Below are 23218 nucleotides of genomic sequence, written 5' to 3'. Positions count from 1 at the left end.
TTTCAACGTTTAAAAAAAATGATAAGAAAAAGATTAACGGATTTTTTTAATCAACAATTTGTCAACGAAAGAATATATTATTTTCAGATAATGAACAAACTTTTTCTTGAACGAACACATTTCACGAAGATTTTCCGAATTTGCGGGAAAACATTCGTTCCGGAAAATGTATTTACGGTAAATGTTCCGAATATCTTGTTATGTTTACATTTATTCAATTTGAATAATTGTCACCAACTTTGTATTAAACTCAAACAAGTTAGTAAGAATGATAAGCACGATACTCTTTCGCTGATTGTAGGAAGTTAGAAACTGAATTGCAAAACCGTAAAAAATAGTGTTGCGAAAAAAATATTTTATTCTGAACGATACAGTTCATATGATTTCTATGTGCATAAGACAAATCTGATATATCTGAACGAAGCATTATTATCAGCATTAAAAAGTAAGTATTTAATCATACAAAAGTCTGATAAGTTTTTGTGACAAATAATTTTTTGATATCTCAACCCTCGCTAAAATTCATTGATGAAATGGGTAAACTCTTCAAAATATGTAAAAGACCGGTTAACGAATGCATGTAGTTAACGCCATCTACTGCTGACAATTCGAACCAAATTCTCAAATTAGACATATTCACATGGAATTTATTTTATGTATGAATAATGTGAAAAATATTTGACATAAATTGTTGCCAACGACAGTGATTGAAATGTCAAATGGCTATGTCAACGTATCCAAAAAGTGAATTCTATATTGTGTGTGTAAGACGAATACGGACGCAAGTTCATTGATTCACACTTAGTATCAGTTTATTGTTAAAAGATATGCGATATGTGTCCGTCTTGCCGACAAACATTTTTTTTTTGAAACCGATTGCTTAGAGACTATTGTGTTATTCGTGCAGGCAGCGATTGACGACGTATTAAATCTTATCACTATTTTTAGTTTTTGATAGGAAATAGAATAGGCCTCTTTTTTGCGATACTGTTGGTCGCATTCATTCATAATGATGATACAAAGTGAGTAGTTGAAGTCTTTTTTTTATTTTGAAAATTCAGGGAGATATTGTACATAGTGTGATAATGAGTTTGTCTATAGTTCAACATAAAACGATGTACTCTCGTACAACTTGAGCCAAACATAATTTTACGAAAACAAATCAAAGTAGCGTTGAAATTGAAACACATTTAATTGTGCATTGTTTACACATCGTCTGATACATTATTGAATATATCTTTCCATTGGACATTATTTCTGGACATCACCTGTGATATGGCCGATTCGACACCAAAAGAGAATAAAAATACATTGAAGTATGTTAGTTTAATAACACTAACGCTGCAAAATGCAATATTGGGCCTGAGTATGCGATACGGACGGACACGAGTCAAATCCGATGACCTCTTTTACAGCTCGACAGGTATGAGTATAGTTTCATTTTTAAGAAGAAGATGTAATTGGATAAACGGATATAATTAGAAAAAAATTACACGACATCATTTTACAAAATCCGTTTCTAATCTAATCTCGACTAATGACACTTTTTTTTTTAAATCGAAAACGTTAATATTTCAGCTGTGGTAATGTCAGAGTTGACAAAATTAATAACATGCCTGGTGCTTGTGTACTTTGAAGAGGGAAATGCATTGAAATTCGGAAAAGCATTACGCAAAACGATCATCGAAAATACAATGGACACTGTGAAAGTGTGTGTGCCATCATTATTGTATGTGATACAAAACAATTTATTATACTTATCCGCTTCACACTTGGACGCGGCCACGTATCAGGTTCGTATTTATAAACATTTACTAATTTTTTTTACTTGTAATTCGTTCATGTTTACAGAACTGAATTAACATATGCTCAAACATATAAAACAAATATGTATATTTTTTTTCATTTTCAGGTCAGCTACCAATTGAAAATTTTGACTACGGCAATATTCGCGGTAATAATATTGCGCAAAAAATTGCTCGTCACACAATGGGGATCGTTATTATTTTTGATAGCCGGTGTGGCAATGGTTCAATTAGCGGACGATAAGAAGGCACCGTCGGCTCACGAATCGCATCAAAATCGTTTTATTGGTTTTAGTGCCGCGCTTGGTGCATGCGTTTTATCCGGTTTTGCTGGGATTTTCTTTGAAAAAATGCTGAAAGGTTCTGATATTTCGGTGTGGATGCGAAATGTACAAATGAGTTTGCTTAGCATTCCACTCGGTATTGGCACATGCATGTTAACTGATTTCCACAAAATTTTGACAAACGGATTTTTCCACGGATACGATCTATACGTTGGATATTTAGTTGTATTGCAAGCCGGCGGTGGATTACTTGTCGCATTGGTGGTGAAATATGCCGATAACATCCTTAAGGGTTTCGCTACGTCATTGTCAATCATCATTTCATGTGTTGCCTCAATTTACTTATTCGATTTCAATTTGACCATTCAATTTGCAATTGGTGCCTTTCTTGTAATCGCTGCAATATTTCTATATGGATATACACCCACATCACCCAAATCGAATATAAAAACATCAAATCGGCAATTGGATCAAATTGATATTGAAAGAGAACGGGAAAAGGATAGAACCGTTGTTGATAAACTTGTAGACAAAGTCTAATATTAGATCGTACAAAATAAAATTAGTGCGGAAGTTGTTTTTATAAATTTCGGATACAAAAATATTTTGGTGCGATTAGAAAATTTATATAAAATGAGAACACAGAACAAGCGTAGAACTGAAGCCATTTGTATTTCATATTTATGAACATTTTTGATATCATTTTGGATGTAATCTTTTTTTCCCAACATTTTAAATGTTCAGTTTTATTTATCTTAAAATTAAGATTTAGAGAATAATTTTCTGCCAATACTTACATGAGGCATTTTTTTTCGAAAGGTAAAACATGTTCAAACAATTCATGGTGCTGATTGTAAAATTTATAGCTTTTTTTAAAAATCACATTCAGTTTAGTTACTATGCTCGAATTTTCAAAGAAATAAAATTGAAATAATTTTTCTTTTGAAAGTACATTGAATTAATGCGATCAAATGCTGTTATTTTTAGTATATTCAGATATTGACGTGTTTTGTTTATTTTAGTTTGTCGTCTGTTTTACGTTTCAATGTACGTAATTGAAAAGAAGAAAATGATTAATTGATATTCATCATTATCACTTGGCTCGAGTACACATCGCAACAAAATTTACCTTATTTTCTACACCTGTAATTATTATATACAAACAAAAAAATAAATGGAACATTTTATAAAACACATTCGGACATGTTTTTGTTATTAATGTAATTGATCATCAAAATCTTATTACAACAGAATCTCTAAAAGTATGTTTCATAATTTTCTCTATATAAATAAATGTCTTTAATATAAAGACATTTCTGCATATGAGTCATTGCAAATTAAAAATCCCTCCAAAAAATGCGAGAAAAAAATAACCATGGTTGCTTCTATAATTGAATAATAAATTGAAGTGCAGTTTTTTTCCTGCCGTAATTAGTTTGAACGGATTATTATTTCACAATGACACATACGTACTTTGGGCTAAGGCGTATATTTATATATATTTTATTTGATTTTTTGTTTATTATCTAATTTCTCAATTATAAACATATCTGTCGATTAAAATTACGTATATATGAATTGATGGAAAACTTAGTCGATAAAAGTCTTGTTCAATTAAATTTAAAAAAAAGAATTGGGATTCTATCGTGTATTTAGTCTTATTATCATATTTACGATTTTATTGATATTTTGACATGCGACGAGTTAAATTTCTCTTGTATTTAGATTCACTGGATTTGTACGAATATTTTTTATTTATTTTGAATACATTTATTTTGCATTCTGCAAGAGATTTTCTCGTGATTTTTTTTGCTTCAAAATTTGAAATATTTATTAAAATAAAAGACATTTATTATTAATTTGTTTTTGGTTCTAAAAATTGTTTTCACAAGAAAGTTTCACTCACTGGGAGTTTTTTTTCTTTGCTAAATAAAAGATTGACCTTAATTCTAATGTTTTTTTTTTTTTGAGTTTCACATCGATGTGATACCATCACAATTGCGTATTGCGCTTTCAATATTTGCATTTGCGTACATTTGCTTCAACTTACGTTTGCTATTATCGTGTGTTTGTTGTTGTATCGGCGGTGGTGGGGGCGGTGGCAGTAATTGTTCATTGCTTGTTTGTTTGGGTAGGGCAACATTCAGAATAGCATTTGTTTCCGACAAATCATCATCTTCCGGTTGTACATTTAACGCTTCTCTCTTTTTACTTGTATTGTACACACTGGTTTCACTAACCGTTGATGAACTTGATACTGTTCGACTCTTCACTTTAATTTCTTTGTTTGCATCGGATTTGATTGAATCAAATTCGGTGCTTTTGTTACTGCTTTTTTCACTCGGCGTTGGACTGCTCGTGTGCACAATTTCATTTTCATCTAACGCGGGCAATGGAATTTCATATGGATTCGGTGGTTGTGGTTGATCATCGTTTGCATCATAAATAATTTCTAAATACTTTGGCATTGAATTTATACCTTTCGGCACTGAATACATCTCTGATGCGATCGGTGTGTTCACGTATTTTACAACATCTGAAAAATGAAATCAATATTACGAACATGTATATATTAAACAATTACAACTGACGAAATATGCAAGGCGAATGAAATGTTACTACAAACATGCATATACTAGACATAACAAAACACGGTGTTTGTATTACCTTTTGTATGATTATGATTTTCGTCGGCTAATAAATACGATCGATTAAATATTCCACCTGAGAAGACGAAATTGAAAAGGATTTTTTGTGTGTTTTTAATCGAATGAATGGACAACAAACGGTTTTATAGACAAAAAATACAAACGCAACAATTTTGATATAATCACAATGAAACCACATTATATGATGAAAATGGAGTATGTTTTGATTAGAAATGATTTGAATGAAACCATAAGAATTCGAAGTGTCTTACCGGCAAAATTTCGATTTGCATTCTCCAAATTGATGCGAATGTCATCGAATTTGGTGCGTAAACTCTGCAAAATATCTAAACAGTATCGGAATGTTGGACGCTCTTCTGGTCGATAACTCCAACATTTGAGCATCAATTGGTATCTGAAATTAGGGTTTTCATTGAAATCAAAAGATTGCTCGAAATAAATTTCGATCGACTTACAAATCATCTGGACAATTCATTGGTCTGTCTAATCGGCCGCCATCACGTACATAATGTAAAACTTCAACATTATTACGCGCTGGATATGGTTGTTGTCCTAACGTCATGATTTCCCAGCACAACACGCCTGTCGAGCATTAAAAATAATTACAAAACATATTTTTTTTATGTGAAAAAAATTCCAGCATACCAAAAGCCCAAATGTCTGATTGTGATGTGAAAACTCCATCAACTAAGCTCTCTGGCGACATCCAGCGAACGGGTAACAGTCCTTCGCCATCTTTGCGATAGTAATCATTTTTGTAAATATCTCGAGCCAACCCAAAATCACCGATTTTCACAACACGATTTTCTGGATCAATCGAGGACACCAAGCAATTACGGCAAGCCAAATCACGATGTACAAAATGCATTTCCTCCAAGTATCGGCAACCAGATGCAATGTCCACGCACATTGTTGTTAAATCCAATAAGGTTAAAGCCGATGCCATTACCTAAAAAAATAGTTTCAATAAATTTCCAAATAAATGGAGAAATTAAATAAAAAACTCACGTCACACGGTCGATTTTGTCGCAAAAAGCTAAGCAAATCACCGCCTTGCATCAATTCCATGATAATATAAAATGTGTCATTGTCAAAGCAGACGCCGATCAAGCTGAGAATGTGTTTATGCTTAAAGTTGCTCATCAGTTGTGCTTCTTGCAGGAATTCATCTTTCTCTTGTTGTGTCGCACCTTTTCGAAGTGTCTTAATTGCCACTCGTGTTTTTGGTTCGGTATCAATATGACCCAAGAATCCTTCATATACCTCACCGAATGCACCGCTGCCAAGGAAATTAGTTCGCGTAATTTGATCGCTGCGAATTTGTGGCAATAGAGCAACGTCGCCGTCGGTGATCGGACCAAAAGTGTACAGTATATTGTTGCTTTGTACAAATGTTGTGCTTCGTGGTAAATGTGGTAATGTGGCCAATTCGACGTTCACGTCGGAGAAATTCTTTTTGTCCGATTGTTTGGATTGTTTGCGTCGCGAGGCTAAAAATCGACATATTATTGGACTGATGAAATGAAAAAAAATGTGTTTAAAGACTCACCACAAACGAAGCAGCTAAATGTAACAATTAAAATGGCAATCAACGCCGGTGCGGCTACAGCAATCACAAGTTGTTCACTATTTGTTGAAAGCGGTGGAATGTCTGTAATTCGTTCGCTCAGTGCGCTATATTCGCCCCAACCATTCGCATTTCGTGCTTTGACTCGGAACGAATACATTGCAATGTCGGTCAAACCTTCCACTTTCCAAAATGTATCATTGCCTTTGTAGTACACGATCCATGAGTCTGCGATTGGTTTTGATTCATTAATCGTCTGTCGCAGCTCAATTAAAGTATTTGCTTGATTGTGGTTTTCAATCGAATTGGTTGAACGTACGGCCCGGTTGAGAGCACGCACTCGAAGACCTTCTAAGATGTATTCTTCGATTTTGGCGCCATTACTGTCGGCCGGTGTCCAAGTCACCTCATACTCATTGTTTCGAATCATGGTGCTTGGTTTGCCTGGTGCACTCGGTCGATCCGTATGCGTTTCAAATACAAAACGCTCTTTTTGTGGCCAAGTATATGCATCAACGCGGTTTTTAAACCAAAATTGTAACCAATAAACATACCGAGATTTTGGATGCAATTTTAAAACGGTTACTTTGTTTCCAGTTCGTTGGCTGTTCGTATTATTTATTTCGTGCGCAGAATCAAGAATGAGCTCAGCAAAAGAATCATTGTATTCGATTGGACGACAAAGCATCACATATCTTGAAGCGTTTGCGTACGGCTCCCATTCAACCGTCAAAGATTTTGAGGTTGATGAAATTAATTTAATCATTTCCGGATCGGGCAGTGTTTTTATTTTCAAATGAGGACTTTCACTGTACAGAATTTCAGTTGTGTGCGCCTGCACCCATACGATATACGGCTGATTTGGCAGCAATTCATTTATGTTAATTGAAGTTACGTTCTCACCTGATAGAGAAATGAAACGATTAAAATTCGGTGAAAATTAGTTGAAATTATCGCTTGCTCTTACCTTTGACAGTCATTTTGAATTGATTTTTCTTTCCGTTGATTTCATTTTCGGTGGAATAGTGGACCTCATACTGAATTTCCGGCCCATTCATCTCAAGTGGTGGCAACCAGCTAAGATGGATTTCAGTTGGACTCACATTTTGTGTCGTGACATTTCTCGGGCTTGACGGTGCACCGGTTTCTGTTTGAAACACCAAAGGCCGCGTAAAAAATACGCTCATATTCAAATTTTCCGTGTAATAATTGCTTATGCTTATTTGAAATTGATATTTGGTATACGGCTTAAGATTGTTAATTTCAATCAATTTATCACTTGTTTCGGTGGAATTGCATATATCCAGCGAACAACGTTGTGGCTCTTCATTTTCCAATTCAGCGTACATGATTCTAAATTTCCAAAACATTGGTACGAATGAGCAGTTATCGACACCTTTTGGCACTGGTAAATTAAGCCACAATGCTCGATCAGTGGACTTATGAACGACGAGTCTTGCTATTTGATAAAAGTATTTTGGTGGCAGCAAACAACGAAGCGGTGGATAATTCTGTCGGAAAATCGGTAAGATTTTCATTGGATAGAAGAAAGTGTGCTGGTACGGTGCTTGTTCCAATTGATTTTCGGCAAAGGTAATGTTATTCTGTGTCCAATAAATGCGAGCACTATCGCGATTAAAATTCATCATATTCGGTTGATATGTAAAATTGACGACGGTCGATGCTCTCGTTCGAATATCGGTTGACATCAATTGATTGATTTCACTGAGCCATACGACTTTTTCGTGGTCTACCGTGAATGTATCAAGAAATAATGTTTGTTGTGTCACTAAAATTGATTCATTTTTCGAGCCAAGAAATGCCGAAGATTGTTCATCGTCCAAATGAAGCGAAACCAATTTGCCGCGATTTGAAATGTCCGATTCACTGTCGATCCAAAAGAGTTGACGGTTTAACGGAGCCACATTCAAATTGATAATGAAATGCGGCGATTTTAGAATACGTTTCGATTTCTGCGTATTCAAATTGAACGAATTGATCGAACTTCCTTTGGATTCGGACTGTGACCAGTAAACAATTCGTTCGATCCAATCAACCGTCAATGATAGCACCGGTGTATTCATCGAATACAATTTCTTGCGACCGTCTCGGCTGAATGCCATTAGTTCGTTGTTTTCATTGGCCCAAAAGAACTCTTTGTTCAATGCAATGTAACACAAATGTTCCACTTTGCTGCCGGCATTTACATTTGACTTATGGAGCTTTAAATCAAAGTCAACGATATAAATTTTATCATTACTGGTGGCAAAGAGTTGCGGTATTGGCTTCTCATTTTGCGTATTGATACTTATCAATGATGAATAATTTCCAACGCCGGCACGTGTTTCAGCTCTTACTTTACAATAAAATGTGGCATTTTTCTCCACTTTTTCGATGTATTTCTCATTTTTTTCGGGTTGCATTTCATAATCATTGTACTTCTCGTGATGGATATTGTCTTTTACATACCAACATTGTATTTTATAGCCAATTAGCGGCCCATTAACTGATTTCGGCGTATTCCATCGAAAGATCACATCAATATCCAAATCATCCTTCAATGGATTATGCACGTGGTTGACAAAAAGACGTGGTTCCAATGGTTCGGATGGCGGTGCCGATGGTGAATACACAATTTTCTTAACCGCCACCGATGATGCCCAGTATGTAAACGCCTTTATTGTTACATTCAATTGGCTGTGAGCTGGTATTTTATCGTCTTTAATTTCGAGAAACGGTCTTTTTTCAACGACTGTTTGATTCAAATATCGAATTTCATACGAAACTTCCCCGTAATTCACTGATTCGATGGGTTGCCAAATGATTGTAAAGAAATTCCATTTGCCTGTCACATGAATGGTCGATGCATTTACCGCTTCAGGAATAACATTCAATGGTTCATCCAAATCGGGAATATTTCGTTGTGTCTTATCGATGACTAGAAATGCTCTCAAATCGCTCAATTCGATATTTTTAATGTGTGCCAAATTTTTGCCGGTCAAATTGCCAACAACAATCGTATGATCATCTTGAAGCCACATTAATCGATTGCTCAGATAAGCCAATGGTCCCAGAATTTTATTTTCGGTCAATATAAATTCTTCTATCACAACGGTGCTGTATTCATCATAAATCAATGGTGCAATCGCCAACGTTGCTGACTCATAACCGCGAATAATCCAATAAACTCGATTTATATCAAAATCCAATGTCAAACCCATCACTTTTCGTCCAGTAAACGATTCAATAGTATAGAACTTTTTTCGGTTTTTATCGTTGCAATTTAAACGACAATATTCCACCGAATTTCCAGTTGAAAAGTACAAATAACCTCGAATTGCATCGATTTTAATGTCAACTTCAACGGCAGTTAATGCGAATAAAATTTCCGATTCGAAATTGATGAGATTGCCACGAGTGAGCACCTGATGTAATGGATTGAACCAATATAAACGGCGACCGATCCAATCAACAGCAATCGCTTGCACTGAATCTTTGACATCCAACTTTTTTGTATCGTTTGTGGTTCGATTAAATGAATACAATAAATTGCCACAAACATAGTATAAAATATCTTCGAACCATTCGAGATTGGAGATGTTGCATGCGTTTAGTGTTGGTTGCGGAATCAATGTATGCACGTTCTCGGCCAATATGTCGCTTTGAATGAGCCCATCGTGCGATGACCAAACTATTTCACGATTGTCCGCTTTTTTCAATGTCTGGCCCATGTACTCAACGCTATAAGGACCTGAACCGGCATTTGTGTAGGCGGTAACACGAAATCGATACTTTGTATCCGGCTTCAAATCGGACACTGTGTAGTGAGTCGTTTTAATTCCTTTCAATGTTTGATTTGTGTCGCTGTTTTCTTCATCGATGACTTCCAGTTTGTAGGTCCAATCTTGCCATGCGCCTCGACCTTGAATACTCAAAAGGTGCGGAATACGCCACGATACCTTAGCCCGATCAACACTCAACAGCGCCTGCACATTACTCGGCGGATTCAATGGCTTAGGCGTCGGTTGAGCTGATGGCAATTTCATGCCAACATATATAAAATGTTTCAGCTGCGCAAACTCTTTGTAAATACTAGTGTAATAATGATCGCTCAATTCATGATAATCTTCTGTTAGAATAACCGAACCATTTGACCAATAAAATAAATCATCATTGGCCAATGCAAACGATTTGACCGAACGAAACATTGGTGTTTGGGTGTTGTTTCGAATGTCTTTATAGTTATCACCATTCAAATCCATTGACATTACAGTATTGAGCTCGTCGATTGGCGCCAAGATATTGTATTTGGTGTAGTCGATTGTAAATACACCGATATCATGGTGATTGAATATACGTGTTGGCTCGATTTCATGTTTTACACCATTCGATACATCGCTTAAATCTAAGCGATATAGACCACCGTCACTTTTACTACTGCTACTAAACGACCAAAATAAATATCTGCAATTTGACACGAAGGGAAGGGAAGGCGAGAAAAAGAAAGAAAGAAAAAGTGATAAAATTAATTTTGCCAATCATTTGGTTCAATTGTAACAATTGTGCAAATGATACGCACCCATTGAATGGATCCACTTGAAAATGAACCGGTTTCGATGGAAGTCCACCGTACACAACTTGTAAATGGCTACCATCAATATTACAACGAGAGATTTGCCAACCTTTTTGATTCTGTTTTTAAAAAAAATACGAATAATGAACACTAATAATGTCAGCGACGGTGCCAGTTTGGAAAAGACACCAATTTGTTGTTATTTACCATAGTATCACTCTCGAATAAAATGTAGAGTTTATCATTCAACCAATCCACAGACAATACCAATGGAACTTGATTCGTATTTTCTGTTGAATAAATACGCACACGTGATTCTAATGTAGAGTTGCTCAGTGGTGCTCTGAAAATAATTTGTAAAAATTCATATATTTTTTTCTGTTCAATCTCTAAGCGAAAAAACGTTTGATGAAAAATACAAATAAAAGGTCCATACCTATAAATATTGTACGTATCGGTGATAAAAAGCAATTTTTTTGCAACATGTATTCCGATGCCGGTAATTGGTTCGCTGCTGTTGTAAATAAAATTTGGTATTTCGTAGAAGAATCTCAATCCTTGCATCAAAATTTGAAAATCCGATGCGATGATTAGTTTGAGTGTTTCGTCATCATGACGAACTTCTGGTTTTTCGGTTGTTGTAACATTCACACTGGCCGGTGGTCCAACGCCACCTTTATTTCGCATCATTATTTCCACCGTATAGTTTGTGGACGGTTGTAAATTTCCAATCAAAATCTCTTGTTGTTCATTCGGTATGTCCTGAGTGAAACAGTAAAAAGTTTAAAACATTAAATCAAACCGACCGAACAGCAATGTCAATTAGAAAAAGCAATTGGAAAGATGTGATTTAAAGCTATTATCATGCACGCATGCAACAAATAAACATAAAATAAAATGGACACAAAACCCAAGCATAAAACATAATATAATTTGTATCGGGGTTAATGAGTGTATGCGGTATGGTGTGATAGTGAGGTTAATCAAAAGTGTTAGTGCAGATAAATTGATATTTATACTTTGAATGTGTATCATTTCAATTGCTTATGTCATTGCCGGGGCAAGTGACGTAAGAAAGTGTAGCGATTCCAAAGTACAATGTGATAGCAAATCTAGTGAAATATGTTGCCGCTTGATCTAGTTGCATTTAATCAAATGCAATTAAAATTGATGCTTAAGCTGGAGCTGGCTGTTTTTTTTTCACATTTAAACAAATACGTCGCTGTCAGTTATATCACCATAACTGAATTTATTTCAAAGTAATTGATTTTATTGATTCAGCGCTCGATAAGAGAGAGAGAAGGGCACTGAATCATTGACTAATCAATTCATCATGACGAACAAGTGCAAATCAGTACAAATTGTGCAGCAAGGAGACTAGAAAGAAAAGTGTATACAGAAAACATGAAAAAGTGCACAGAAATTGCTAAGTTCTGAACCTTGATTGCAAAATAAGTGTCTCGATGTGATTCTTTGATCTGCAGCACGTAAAATAGAATTGGTCCGTTTTTCAGTAGCCCCGGTTCCCATGCTATTGATATTCTGGTATGATCGACTGCAACGGCTCTCACAATATCTGGCTCCGATTGTGGTGGACCTTCTTCAGCTGTTATGATCACCAAACTTTGCTCCGAATACAATTCTATCTCACGAAATGACGACAATATCAATGCGACGCGGAACTGTAAAGTAAAATACAAACATTTTTTGAGGAAATTCAGAAGCGATATGAAATTATAGGAATTTAAACTATAAAAATGTACTGATGCCCATTTTGACGTAAATTAAGTAGCACAACTCTTATCAAAACACTTATTTTTCAATTCAAAACCTACCCGATATTTTGTGTACGGTTGAAGATTTTCGACTTGAATCGTCGAACTGTCTTCCATACTCTGATTTCGATAGTACTTCCAATCGTTTCCACTTTCTTCATAGCGCCATTGCACCAAATAATTTCGTAAAACATTTCGTCGTCTTTTCATAATTTCTGCTAAATTCTCCGGAATTTCCCATTCCAGCGACAGCGATGTTGACGTCAATGAGTCAGCCAAAAGAGCCGGAGCTGGCGGTGTTCCGATTTCGGCTACAAAATACATACAAATCCATTATTTCAATCGCTTGTCAGAATTAAGCTTATTATTTCTTAATATTTTGTTGTTTTATTCAGTTCTTAAAATGACAAAATGACTTTCACTGTTTGCTATACAATTTTAATTCGTCGCACATAAAAAAAGCGAAAAATTTGATTTATATCTTACCCATGAGCCACTTGAAGTACTGAGAAATGGCATTGTTACAGCCCATTACACAATACCAGTCTTCAACATCAGGATCCGTTGTATTCTGGATGAATAAATAAAAAAAATAATATTTTCTATATTTAGCTCTTTGAATTATGAAATTTTGAAACTAATAATAAGATTTTTGGTGACGAATCGAAATAAAGAGACGAAAACATATGAAAAACCACAAATTTACTTACACATGCCACCTTACATGACGTATCGAGCGCCAATTCCCACAGTCTACATCCAGCTGCACACTACGAAAAAATATCACAAATGGAAATGGTCGAATTTTTATTGTATTAGAAATTAAAACAAACAAGAAAAAGAGACGTTCCAAATTCTACAATGTCAAAGTACAAGTTGTTTTGTAAGAATACGCGCACGATCCTCATTAAATTATAACACACTCCAACATATGGCGACTGGAATATAATTTCGCTCGATCATAAAACAAATCATCCAAATGCTGTGAAAACCATAAAAAAAACACTGCAACATGTCGTTGCTACTGAAATGAAACCATTAAAAATTCTACTCTTTTTTTATGATCGCCATTGATTTCAACGATTCATTTTTTTGCTGCTACTTTCATTATTTTAAATTTTATTCGTTTATATGAAAATTCCTTTATGAAAGGAAATTGGCCATATTCCATTGATCGATTTCTCTTGATATTGCATTCTTGTTTTAAGTGTATGTAGTAAATGGTTTAATCAAAAAGACCATCTTTCCGCTAAGAGTCTTGTTGATTGGCTCCATTTCAACGACTTTCTGATGTACACATGAAATCATGACGCTTGGTACACGTTAAAAGGGAGAAAATACGGAAAAGAAGATCATGTAATACCACCAATTAAATGTGTGCGCATACAACAAATGCATGGACAGATAGAATTTATGCAGCACGAGCACGAGACTTATAATTATTGTTATTATTATGCTCACAGAACACGTGCATTCATTGTATGATTGCAGCATAAGAAGCATTTTATGTCATCGAATAGCTTGTGCTCGGAAGAGAAAAGTTGGAATTTTAAACCAAATCAACTTTTATAATAATGCACGAAAGATGTAAAAAAAGGAAGATATTTTAATTGAAGAAGAATTATTTATTAGCTGCACTATAATGCACATCAAAAAAGGAAATGAGCAAATAAAAAGGTTGAGGAACTCCATGATGTTGGAAAAATTGAAGGGCTAAAAAAAGGAAGAATGCTATCAACTAACGGAATCTAATGCTTCTGCATTAGAAGTAAGTATCCGTGAACAAAAAACTGAACAAATGCGGGTTTTTTTAATGAATTTCGGGTAACATTTAAGATCGATCTGATGTGTTCAAGTGGGTTGATATTTTAATGAATGTGTTTCACTTTTTCTTCCTTTCCACAAATAATTGTTTTTGTGCCTAATGCATAAAAGTGAAGTCATTTCTAAGCACCATTTCCCTTCTTTACTTTCAATCCAAAAAAACACATCCCCGAAAAAAAAATATTAGAAAAACAATGAATTATTTGATCAAAAGAAACCCTCTTGTAAATATCAAATTGCACACGCATAGTTTGCGTTCAAGTGTATCAAAATGACTGTCAGTTGCGTTAAACTTGAGTCAGCTTATGTTAAACAAAAAGCCAATGAAATTCGTCAAACAACTGTTCAACAAAAATGTTATATGAATAATAATCTGCACATGAAATGAATAAATGTCATGTGTATTCATATTGCCATCAATGTTGACCCGCTAAATTCACAATAAAGCTGGAAAAAAGGCATAATACAAAAAAAATGTCCATTCGAACAAAATTCAACGCGTCTTATACTCATATGAGTGAAGAATCGAGCTGCTCATATTTCGTTCGCATCGCTTAAACTGATTTTAAACTTAAATTTATGTGCGTGTTTATTATTAACGATGCTCTGCGCACTTCACTGCTCTGGCAAATGGAATCGCATACACACACATACGATAGAATTCAGTGCGATGCTGATCATCTGGAACAGTGCAGTTCAACGCATTGGAAGTGGCATTTTTCTTTGTTTTGAAACTATAAAATGTACCGTTTGAAATTGGTACTACTTGAAATTATGTGTGTGTGTTGCGCCGTTGTGAATTTTTATTAGTTTTTGCCATTAAATAGTCATAAGAGCGTAGTCAATAAGCGAAATGAAGAGTCCGGAAAGCGCAGGCGTTTTTAAATTATGATTTCAAAAATGTTGATCGAAGTATGTACCATTTGTATGTGGCCATAAGAAATCTTGGCCGCAAATAGAATTACCATTCATAAATCATAGAACCCTCATTTTACGGAATTCCGAAACCTGCTTCCATTTTATTAATCTAGATAATAGAAATAGTGTTGAACTTTAACTGGTTTTGAAAAACGATGGTGACCTTTTCAAACCCGAATCGAACACATCTTGAAATATTCAATTACATCATCTCAGTTAAAAACTCCCACTTACTTATTGATTAAATCCAATATTTCATAGACTAATAAATGAACAACAAGTGAATGCTGCCATTGAATTATGAAATACAGTTAATGAACAAAAAAAAACTATCATCTAAATTGATGCGGCGATGATGACCTGATGTTATCTGTATCGACCCGAAATTCCAAAAAATTTTCAGCCTTCACAATCAACTGTAAATTTACTTCTAAACTTTCGAAGCAAAACAACGAAAAAAAACCTTTATTTCATTGTTTTTGTCATACGTTCAGTATTTTTTGCTCCTTTTCGTAACTGAAATGTTGTTTTGTGGTTATTCATCGTACAAACTAGTTCCATAGACTCATGTTTAATCCAAACAAATTGATACTATTTTCAATGTGATAGTCTCTTGAACTTTGATAGTAAAGGCAGTGTACGGCTTTATCAGGATTGTTCTAAAATATTAAAGAAGAAAGTTGATCTCTGCAAATAGCATAGACAAGTTTTTATTGTTATTTTAAAAAAAATTGTTTTGTAAAACTTCTTCCTCATTATCGACAAGTGGTTCATTACACTTTTTCCATAAACGTCCATACAATCTATGAAATATCGCTATAAAAATAAATAAATATTAATTATACATCAATACCAAGTGCAATTTAATATCGAATGATAGCAGCGGAACCCCCAGAGATGTAATGAAATTTGAAAAAAGAATGAAATACACAGTATAGACGGACAATAATGAGTAAAAAGCCATTCTCGTACAGACAATATAACGTACACAAAATGTTTGCATGAATTCACCTGATATTAATGCGTTTATTGTAATTTCTCTTGTGTGCCGGAAGTACGCATCGTCGCGTAACGCACAAAACCACACACATAGAGAGAGATATACCCATTGTTGTACAATAAATATGTGTTTTTTATAAATATGTAAGTGAAGTTTACGCGCTATGAAAATATTCATTCATGTTTGATCATTTTATTATTGGCGAAATCCCCACGTGTTCTTTTTTTTCTGTACCCAGAATTATTCTTTATGGTTTCATGCATTCAGCAACTTTTTAAAAAACGGCACAAACAGCATTTCTTTCTTTTAAATAAATAAATAATATGCCTGTATGCTTACCTGATTCTGGCCACATTTATCCATGCACTCCGCACTATTCGAAGCATTTTGATTCTGGAATAGAAAGAGAAGAAATTAACAAATAAGCAATTAAGAGAGGAAAAAATTGTTTCAAAAAATCAACAATTATGGTCGTGGTCACTTGTTGCTCATACTGCTATAGAATGAATATCCGGTAAAGTGACAACGCATTGAAGCGACCGTCTGAGGAAGCAATTCCTATACATAAATTAGTGACAAGCGTGACCGATTCGACAGTTTAAGGGGAAGTGTGGATAATTGGTTTTTACAAATTTTGCTTTGTTTTTATTGCTTCTGTGGCCCTTATCTCGATTTCTAAAGATTGACAACAGCAGTTTTTCCATTCCAAAAACTAATTATGAATTGCATGCATGGCGAGGGAAGTGAGGCGAGTATGTCTCAATGGCATGCTCTTTTTTCACTTTGCGCAATACAGTAAAGTCATTGGAACGAAGACTGAATAAAAAAACTTAAATGATTTTAATTTAACACATACATATGAAGCCCTGTTAATTGGTTCTTCCGCGGCGAAATTTTCAACCTTCATTCAAATATAAATACATAAAACGGTCGAATTTTTTCGAATTCATGCTGCGTTTGACCACTGTTCAGTTTTTGTTATTATAAACATTAGCTACAGTGAAATATGCTACACAAAAACGACCACATTGATAGAAAAGGGAGAGAAAATTCTGCAGCAGCAGCGACAGCATTGGCATGAACAGCTTTAAAAACGCCCGGTCTGATGAAATGTAATGAGATAATTGAAACAAATAGTACGGCCGATGTGTTATATATGCACACAGACATGTTCGGAAGTGGAAACGCAAAAATCAACGGCCACACTGTTCAATGTTTTCGCTTTGAAAATTCAGATGAATGATGATGATGAGTTTTTTCTACTCCTCTATTATTTTAACTGAATTGTACCACATCTGAGAGAGATGTTAGCAACAAAATCTATTGAGAGACGGCGGCGGCGGCAATAGCAGCATCTAACCATAACAGTCATTTAAATTATTACATACATACACACGCTACAACTGGCACAAGTCAGTCGTTAGAAAACAATTCATTCGGAAAATAACGTAAAGTGTGATGCACTCGATGCTCATTAGATAAAAACGCACACTTTTTTCCATCGGTTTGCTGCTGGTGCATGTCCAACAAAATTTATGAATGAACATCAAGAAAAAAAAATCACATATTTTTATCGTGAATTTTTGTTGATCATTTTGACATATTAATCACATATCATGTGTGTCAAACAAATGTGCAGCAGCATCATGAGAAATTTTCATTGTTAATCCTCACATATTAAATATTCAAATTGTCGATGCAAAAATATCATTTGCGCTTCACAACTCGCACAAAGATAGATATATTTTTTTCATATGAAAGCCATTTTGCGACCGGAAGATTTACTTTAGACACAAATAATAATCACAATGCTGTGCACCATATTTCAATACGGATGAAACGCGACTTGGAAGGGTGCAGAACAAAATGAGCATTGTATTTTGTGACCACAGACGAAACAAAATTTGGAGATATGGTTTGCGTTCTTTTTTACCTATAAAATTTTGAGGGACACTCCCGAAAAATGTTTATTTTTTAAACAAACAAATTCTACCTTCAAATGAGCGAATAATTAACACATGTCAACGTATATTGTTTCTTCGAAAATAAAATTTGCAGCGAATTTTGCAATTTTTGCGATTGAATAAACAATATTGATTTTCATTTATTATTGTTAAGATTAAAATTGATCACAAACTTGATATTCTGCTGATCACTTAATGCGTTCGTGTAAAAAAAATGCTGTTTATAAAAAAAATCTACAAAAATGTTAAACCAGCTATTTGAATCCATAGTGATTACTTGTTTTTGTAGCCCGGTTTTCAAATTCAGCAAAACGATTTGATCAGTTTTTCATCACGATTAATAAAAGCGTCTAAGATTTGAGTGATTCGACGAAAAAAGAAATTATGATCATTCACGAAAATAAGCTGTCCAACGAGGCAAGATTTCAATGTCAGCATAGGAGATATACGTTAAATTTACTCGAAACTCTTGAACGCAAATATTATCAGTACATGCGAAACGCGACAAAGGTAATGAGTTTTCAGTTGCGATTGTAGTTGCTTTTCGATTCCGTGACACTGTTGTTGAATAATTACTCGACATAAATAATCATGTTTTGCAAAATATTTATTGGCGAATGTCTGTCGCAAATGAATTATATAAAACGCAAATTAATATGATTGACAATTGACGCGCGAAAATTGATCCCTCATCGACGTGCGTCGATCTGTCGATGTGCGTGTCTCATGCGAAGTCACGAGTTTTCTTCCATGAAATGTGTCAAAATATTCAAATCATCTAGCATAGAACAAACAACATTCCATATCAAAGTGAACATCGTAAAAATTACTTTGTGTACTCTGCGTGTAACAACAGTAACTATTTCTTTGATTTTCTCGTGCTATCGATGATTAGCCAGTATTTACAAAAATAAATTTGTAAGCGCGTTCATTTATTATTTTTACATTGGGTTGTTTTGTGTGTGGGGAAAAAAGGTCAACGATTTGGTTATCAAAAGGTTACCAGTTTTTTTTATGTGTATATGTGTGTCTTTTTGTTCCGCTATTTTCTTCCACAGCTCGCAATCGACTTATTAACATATGAATGCGTTAACATTTGAGCTACGTTATTAAAATGTGTGTCTAATCGAAATGAGGATAAAACTACAAAATGGCTAGAACTATTCGGTGCTGAAAAATGTTCAAATTGCATCACAACGATGATCAGCACGGCTTGTAAATTTGAATTAATGTGTCAATTTATGGTTGTATATAATACAAAAAAGTGCTGTAGTCACTTGTTTAAAAACGAGATGACAAATACCTTATTTGCTCTAGTTTTATGATCTAGTGAAAATTGGCGCAGCCAACGAATGAACTGTATGTTCAGTGTAAATGTGTGCTCACTTTGTGAACGAGTTGATTTCGGTTGTTATATGATCGCTGATTTGCAGCTCTCTGTGCCACTCTATCTCACAGCCGCACACATACGTTTCGAAAATATACACACAAGCATGCGGTTTGAGAGAATCATTCTGCGTAACTTAACTGAATCCATAATAACACAACTTCCGAACCATATTGATTTCAGACTCGCTTAACTCCGACTGACGAAAAAAGAACACACACACACACACACAGTTCCCATTCAGCTAACTGTCAATTATTCAATTCATTCAGTGAATGCATTCAGAAAACATCAGCATTGATAGAATTTTTCGCGATTGATCAAGGCGAAAATGTTTTTTTTGCAAAAATATATTAAAGAACAAAACGGAATAAAATTGTATGAAAGCGCCATGGTTTTATTGTGGGAATAAAAATGTATTTTGCTGCGAACAATTACAGATCTGACCTGTTTTATCTAGATAAATGACAATTTCTCTTTGTTTTGTTTTGTTTTGAATAGTGAATTGGTCAAAGTCAGTGAGCGTTGGGCACATAATAGCAGCAGCACACACACACACTTACAATCAGTCACACTGCAAAATGACAATTGCCCATATAAATTCTTGAGTGTGATCAATATATTGCATTGAAATATTTCATACGCCATAAAAATACGCGTCAACTGAAAGATTGCTGGGGATTTATTGAACGGTGAATGTATAATGCACAACAAATTCCAAATGAAATGGTTTTGAATCGGCATCAACGAAATAACAAAGCCGCCTTTTTTTCTTCTTCACATCTAATTGAATCAATTAGAATTCAAAAGGCAAACCAAACAATATGTGTTTGAATTCGAACACACAACCATGATCACATGTGAAAGAACGACAGAAAATGTCAATATTGTTATTATTATATATTTTTTCGTCTCTCGCCCGTTAATTCGATCTCTTGAGAACTGTTAACTGGAGTGAATTTGCCATTATGTGAAAAGTACCAAAAAAACAAAATTCGGACCCTCATTTGAAATGCTGACGTTTTTTTTTATTTTCAACGTCGGCGGCCACTAAAACCAATTCACATACACACAACAACACGAATGTTTGATGAAAGAACAGCCAACAAAAATGTGAACTTACTTGATCTGGGCATTTTTCGGTGCACGATTTTTCAATATGTTCCGGCGAAGAACTAATTTCCGCTTCAGCAGCTACGCTATTCTGTATGCATCCATTCAGCAAACAAACACTGATCACAACACTTAATGCACAAATCACATTTGAATATTTCCCGAGTGAAGTGAATTCACCCTTTTTCGGAGCCAACATGTTTTAATTAATGCTTTCAATGAACACACTTGCTGTTTTACTCTCGATCATTCAACTTCAATTGTTCTTTGCATATTGAATTCGTATGGATACGTTAAATGTATATATGCACACAGATCATTAAACCTATTTTTGGCGTAGACTTTTCAAATTAATTTTCAAATTTATTTACTTTTCAACGGAAAAATGTACCTCTTTATTTTCTACACAGTTTCATTGGAATTTCTTCACAAGAACTCATTTCAGTTAATGCACTTTTGGAATTTTTGTTTTTTTTTTTGTTTTCACTTATTTCACGAATAGATAATCTTCGAATTTCAAAGCTTCACTTTAATAAGAAAAAAAACGACATCGATCAAGGTTTATTCGTGATAGATTCAATAACAACGACGACAACAGCAGTGACAAGAACAAGTTTTGCACTTTATTCACTTCAATATCATTTCGCATCCACAACAAAGTGCTATCAATTGTGAGTGAGGCGCAAAAGCGATGAAAAAACCCCAATCAAGCTAATAAAGTCCGGCAAAAGGCAAATTGATTGCAGTCTCTCTAAAAAAAAACAAATTTCTCGCGCTGATGGAAGTGATTTCGTTTAAAAAGCACGCTTTTTATGACGTTTTATGAATATTTTCCTTTTTGTCAAGCTTTAATTACTTTTTTTTAACACTTCGAAAAATATTATCAAGATCACTAAGTCCGTTGTTGTGCAAATGTACGAGCGATCGAAATTAATAAAAGAAAATAAACGAAAAATGAAAACAATAATAATATGGGTAAGGCCGTTTCAATCAAACGAACTACTCCCAACCACAGTCAAATACTGACTAAATCAACAGATCAACTCCGTCATCGAACGGGATTCGGTTCGTTCGTTACATTATTCTCGCTCTTATATTTACTCTCCTTTTCAATAAAACTCGAACAAGTTGTATACGTTATACACATACGCTCTGTGTGTGTACAATGTTCTCTTTGTATCTCGTATGATTGCCGATCGTTCTAACGTACTCGGGGCCAATATTGTTTATATACATGCATAAACAACATCAAATGTTTCCAGACGAGAGCACATTGTGTGGCGGCATGTCCACTCTTCTTTCTTTCTCTCTCGCTCTCTCCCTTTTTCTCTGTCACTCCCTCTCTTTTGTGCATTAATTTAAACATAAACAAATCACCATCTATACTCTCGTGAGAGACCGTTCTGCTCGGAAAGAGTTTTTCGACTGCCGGAGTTTGGCATACAACGCCAACGGCTGCAAATGAGCAAAATGCATGCAAAACATTGTGTACATTTGCGTATCGGTTTATGTTTCTAAGTCACCCATTCCGGATTTAATATTGTGTTGTTCCGTTCATTGAATGTAATCGCTGTGAACTTGCAGCAGAAGGATATTTTTAAATTAACAAACAAATTGAATGATTTGAAAATTTATGGTCTTGCCGAAAAGAGACGGGAAAATCGTCATTTTAACTCAGTGCATAAAAATCAATGTCATACATACAGATAATTTTTTGAAGGGAAATGCTTGTCTACACTTTACTCCTTCCGCTTTGCCAATACGCAATCCATTAGGAAGTTATAAATCACAAACGGTGATTGGGAAATGTGAATGGCAAATTTTTGATTGGAAAATTAGACGGCAGATAATTTTTGTTGTCAAAATCACATCCTGATGCAGACACTTCCATTGCGTTTGAGGATGAATGAAATGTATTCATTAACTCTGTAAAATATAAAACAAAATTGATCTGTTTAATGTTTGAAATTACAGATCCTTTTGAATAAACAAGAAAAAAAAAGATAAACCACAATAGCACCCACTTGAATTCAAACAAAACATCTTATTTGGGATTGAAGCGAATACTTGAATTCAAATAAATCGTAAATAAGACCGTTTATTTCGTCAACATTAGAACAAGAAGACTCATATATCATCTTTGACAATAAACAATTATCACATTGGGCATGTGCCGATCTGATTTATGATGAACGTTATCTGACTCAAGATAATGCACTTTCATTGAATATACCTCTTGTGGTGCACAACATAATTTTGTAATGAAACAGTCTGAAGAAGAACACATATTGATAGACTTCTTTTGGAGGGCAATGAATTTGGTTCGTTCTGCGCAAAAG

The 23218-nt window shown here is 34.6% G+C and overlaps 2 protein-coding genes across 5 annotated transcripts; one reads left to right on the top strand and one right to left on the bottom strand.

The window, feature by feature from the left end:
• The first annotated feature begins 738 nt into the window (after positions 1–738).
• Positions 739–3285, top strand: LOC116343522 (UDP-N-acetylglucosamine transporter). Of its 2 annotated transcripts, none has more exons than XM_031771631.1 (4): positions 739–1022; positions 1298–1423; positions 1579–1793; positions 1913–3285. In XM_031771631.1, the coding sequence occupies exons 1-4, from the start codon at positions 1010–1012 to the stop codon at positions 2627–2629; spliced, it is 1071 nt and encodes a 356-aa protein (XP_031627491.1). In that variant the 5' UTR covers positions 739–1009; the 3' UTR covers positions 2630–3285. The 2 variants fall into 2 exon arrangements, with proteins under 2 accessions (XP_031627491.1, XP_031627489.1); XM_031771629.1 differs by having other exon boundaries at positions 1102–1423.
• A 6-nt stretch (positions 3286–3291) lies between these two features.
• On the bottom strand, positions 3292–22423 carry LOC116343521 (proto-oncogene tyrosine-protein kinase ROS-like). Of its 3 annotated transcripts, XM_031771626.1 has the most exons (17): positions 20890–22423; positions 16755–16808; positions 13384–13443; positions 13160–13244; positions 12734–12984; positions 12338–12580; positions 11335–11660; positions 11106–11241; positions 10905–11017; positions 7293–10789; positions 6308–7228; positions 5767–6248; positions 5404–5707; positions 5214–5340; positions 5010–5152; positions 4757–4813; positions 3292–4625 (listed from the first exon to the last, which is right to left on the bottom strand). In XM_031771626.1, exons 1-17 carry the CDS (start codon positions 21076–21078, stop codon positions 4063–4065), a joined length of 7551 nt encoding a protein of 2516 aa, XP_031627486.1. In that variant the 5' UTR covers positions 21079–22423; the 3' UTR covers positions 3292–4062. The 3 variants fall into 3 exon arrangements, with proteins under 3 accessions (XP_031627486.1, XP_031627487.1, XP_031627488.1); XM_031771627.1 differs by lacking the exon at positions 4757–4813; XM_031771628.1 differs by lacking the exons at positions 12338–12580; positions 12734–12984; positions 13160–13244; positions 13384–13443 and having other exon boundaries at positions 20890–22421.
• Positions 22424–23218: the final 795 nt, after the last annotated feature.

This window comes from Contarinia nasturtii, unplaced genomic scaffold, assembly GCF_009176525.2.
Source record: "Contarinia nasturtii isolate CC-2019 unplaced genomic scaffold, AAFC_CNas_1.1 Cnas_scaffold_1037, whole genome shotgun sequence".
NCBI lineage: Eukaryota > Metazoa > Arthropoda > Insecta > Diptera > Cecidomyiidae > Contarinia > Contarinia nasturtii.
This window is presented reverse-complemented; position numbering and strand designations above follow the sequence as displayed.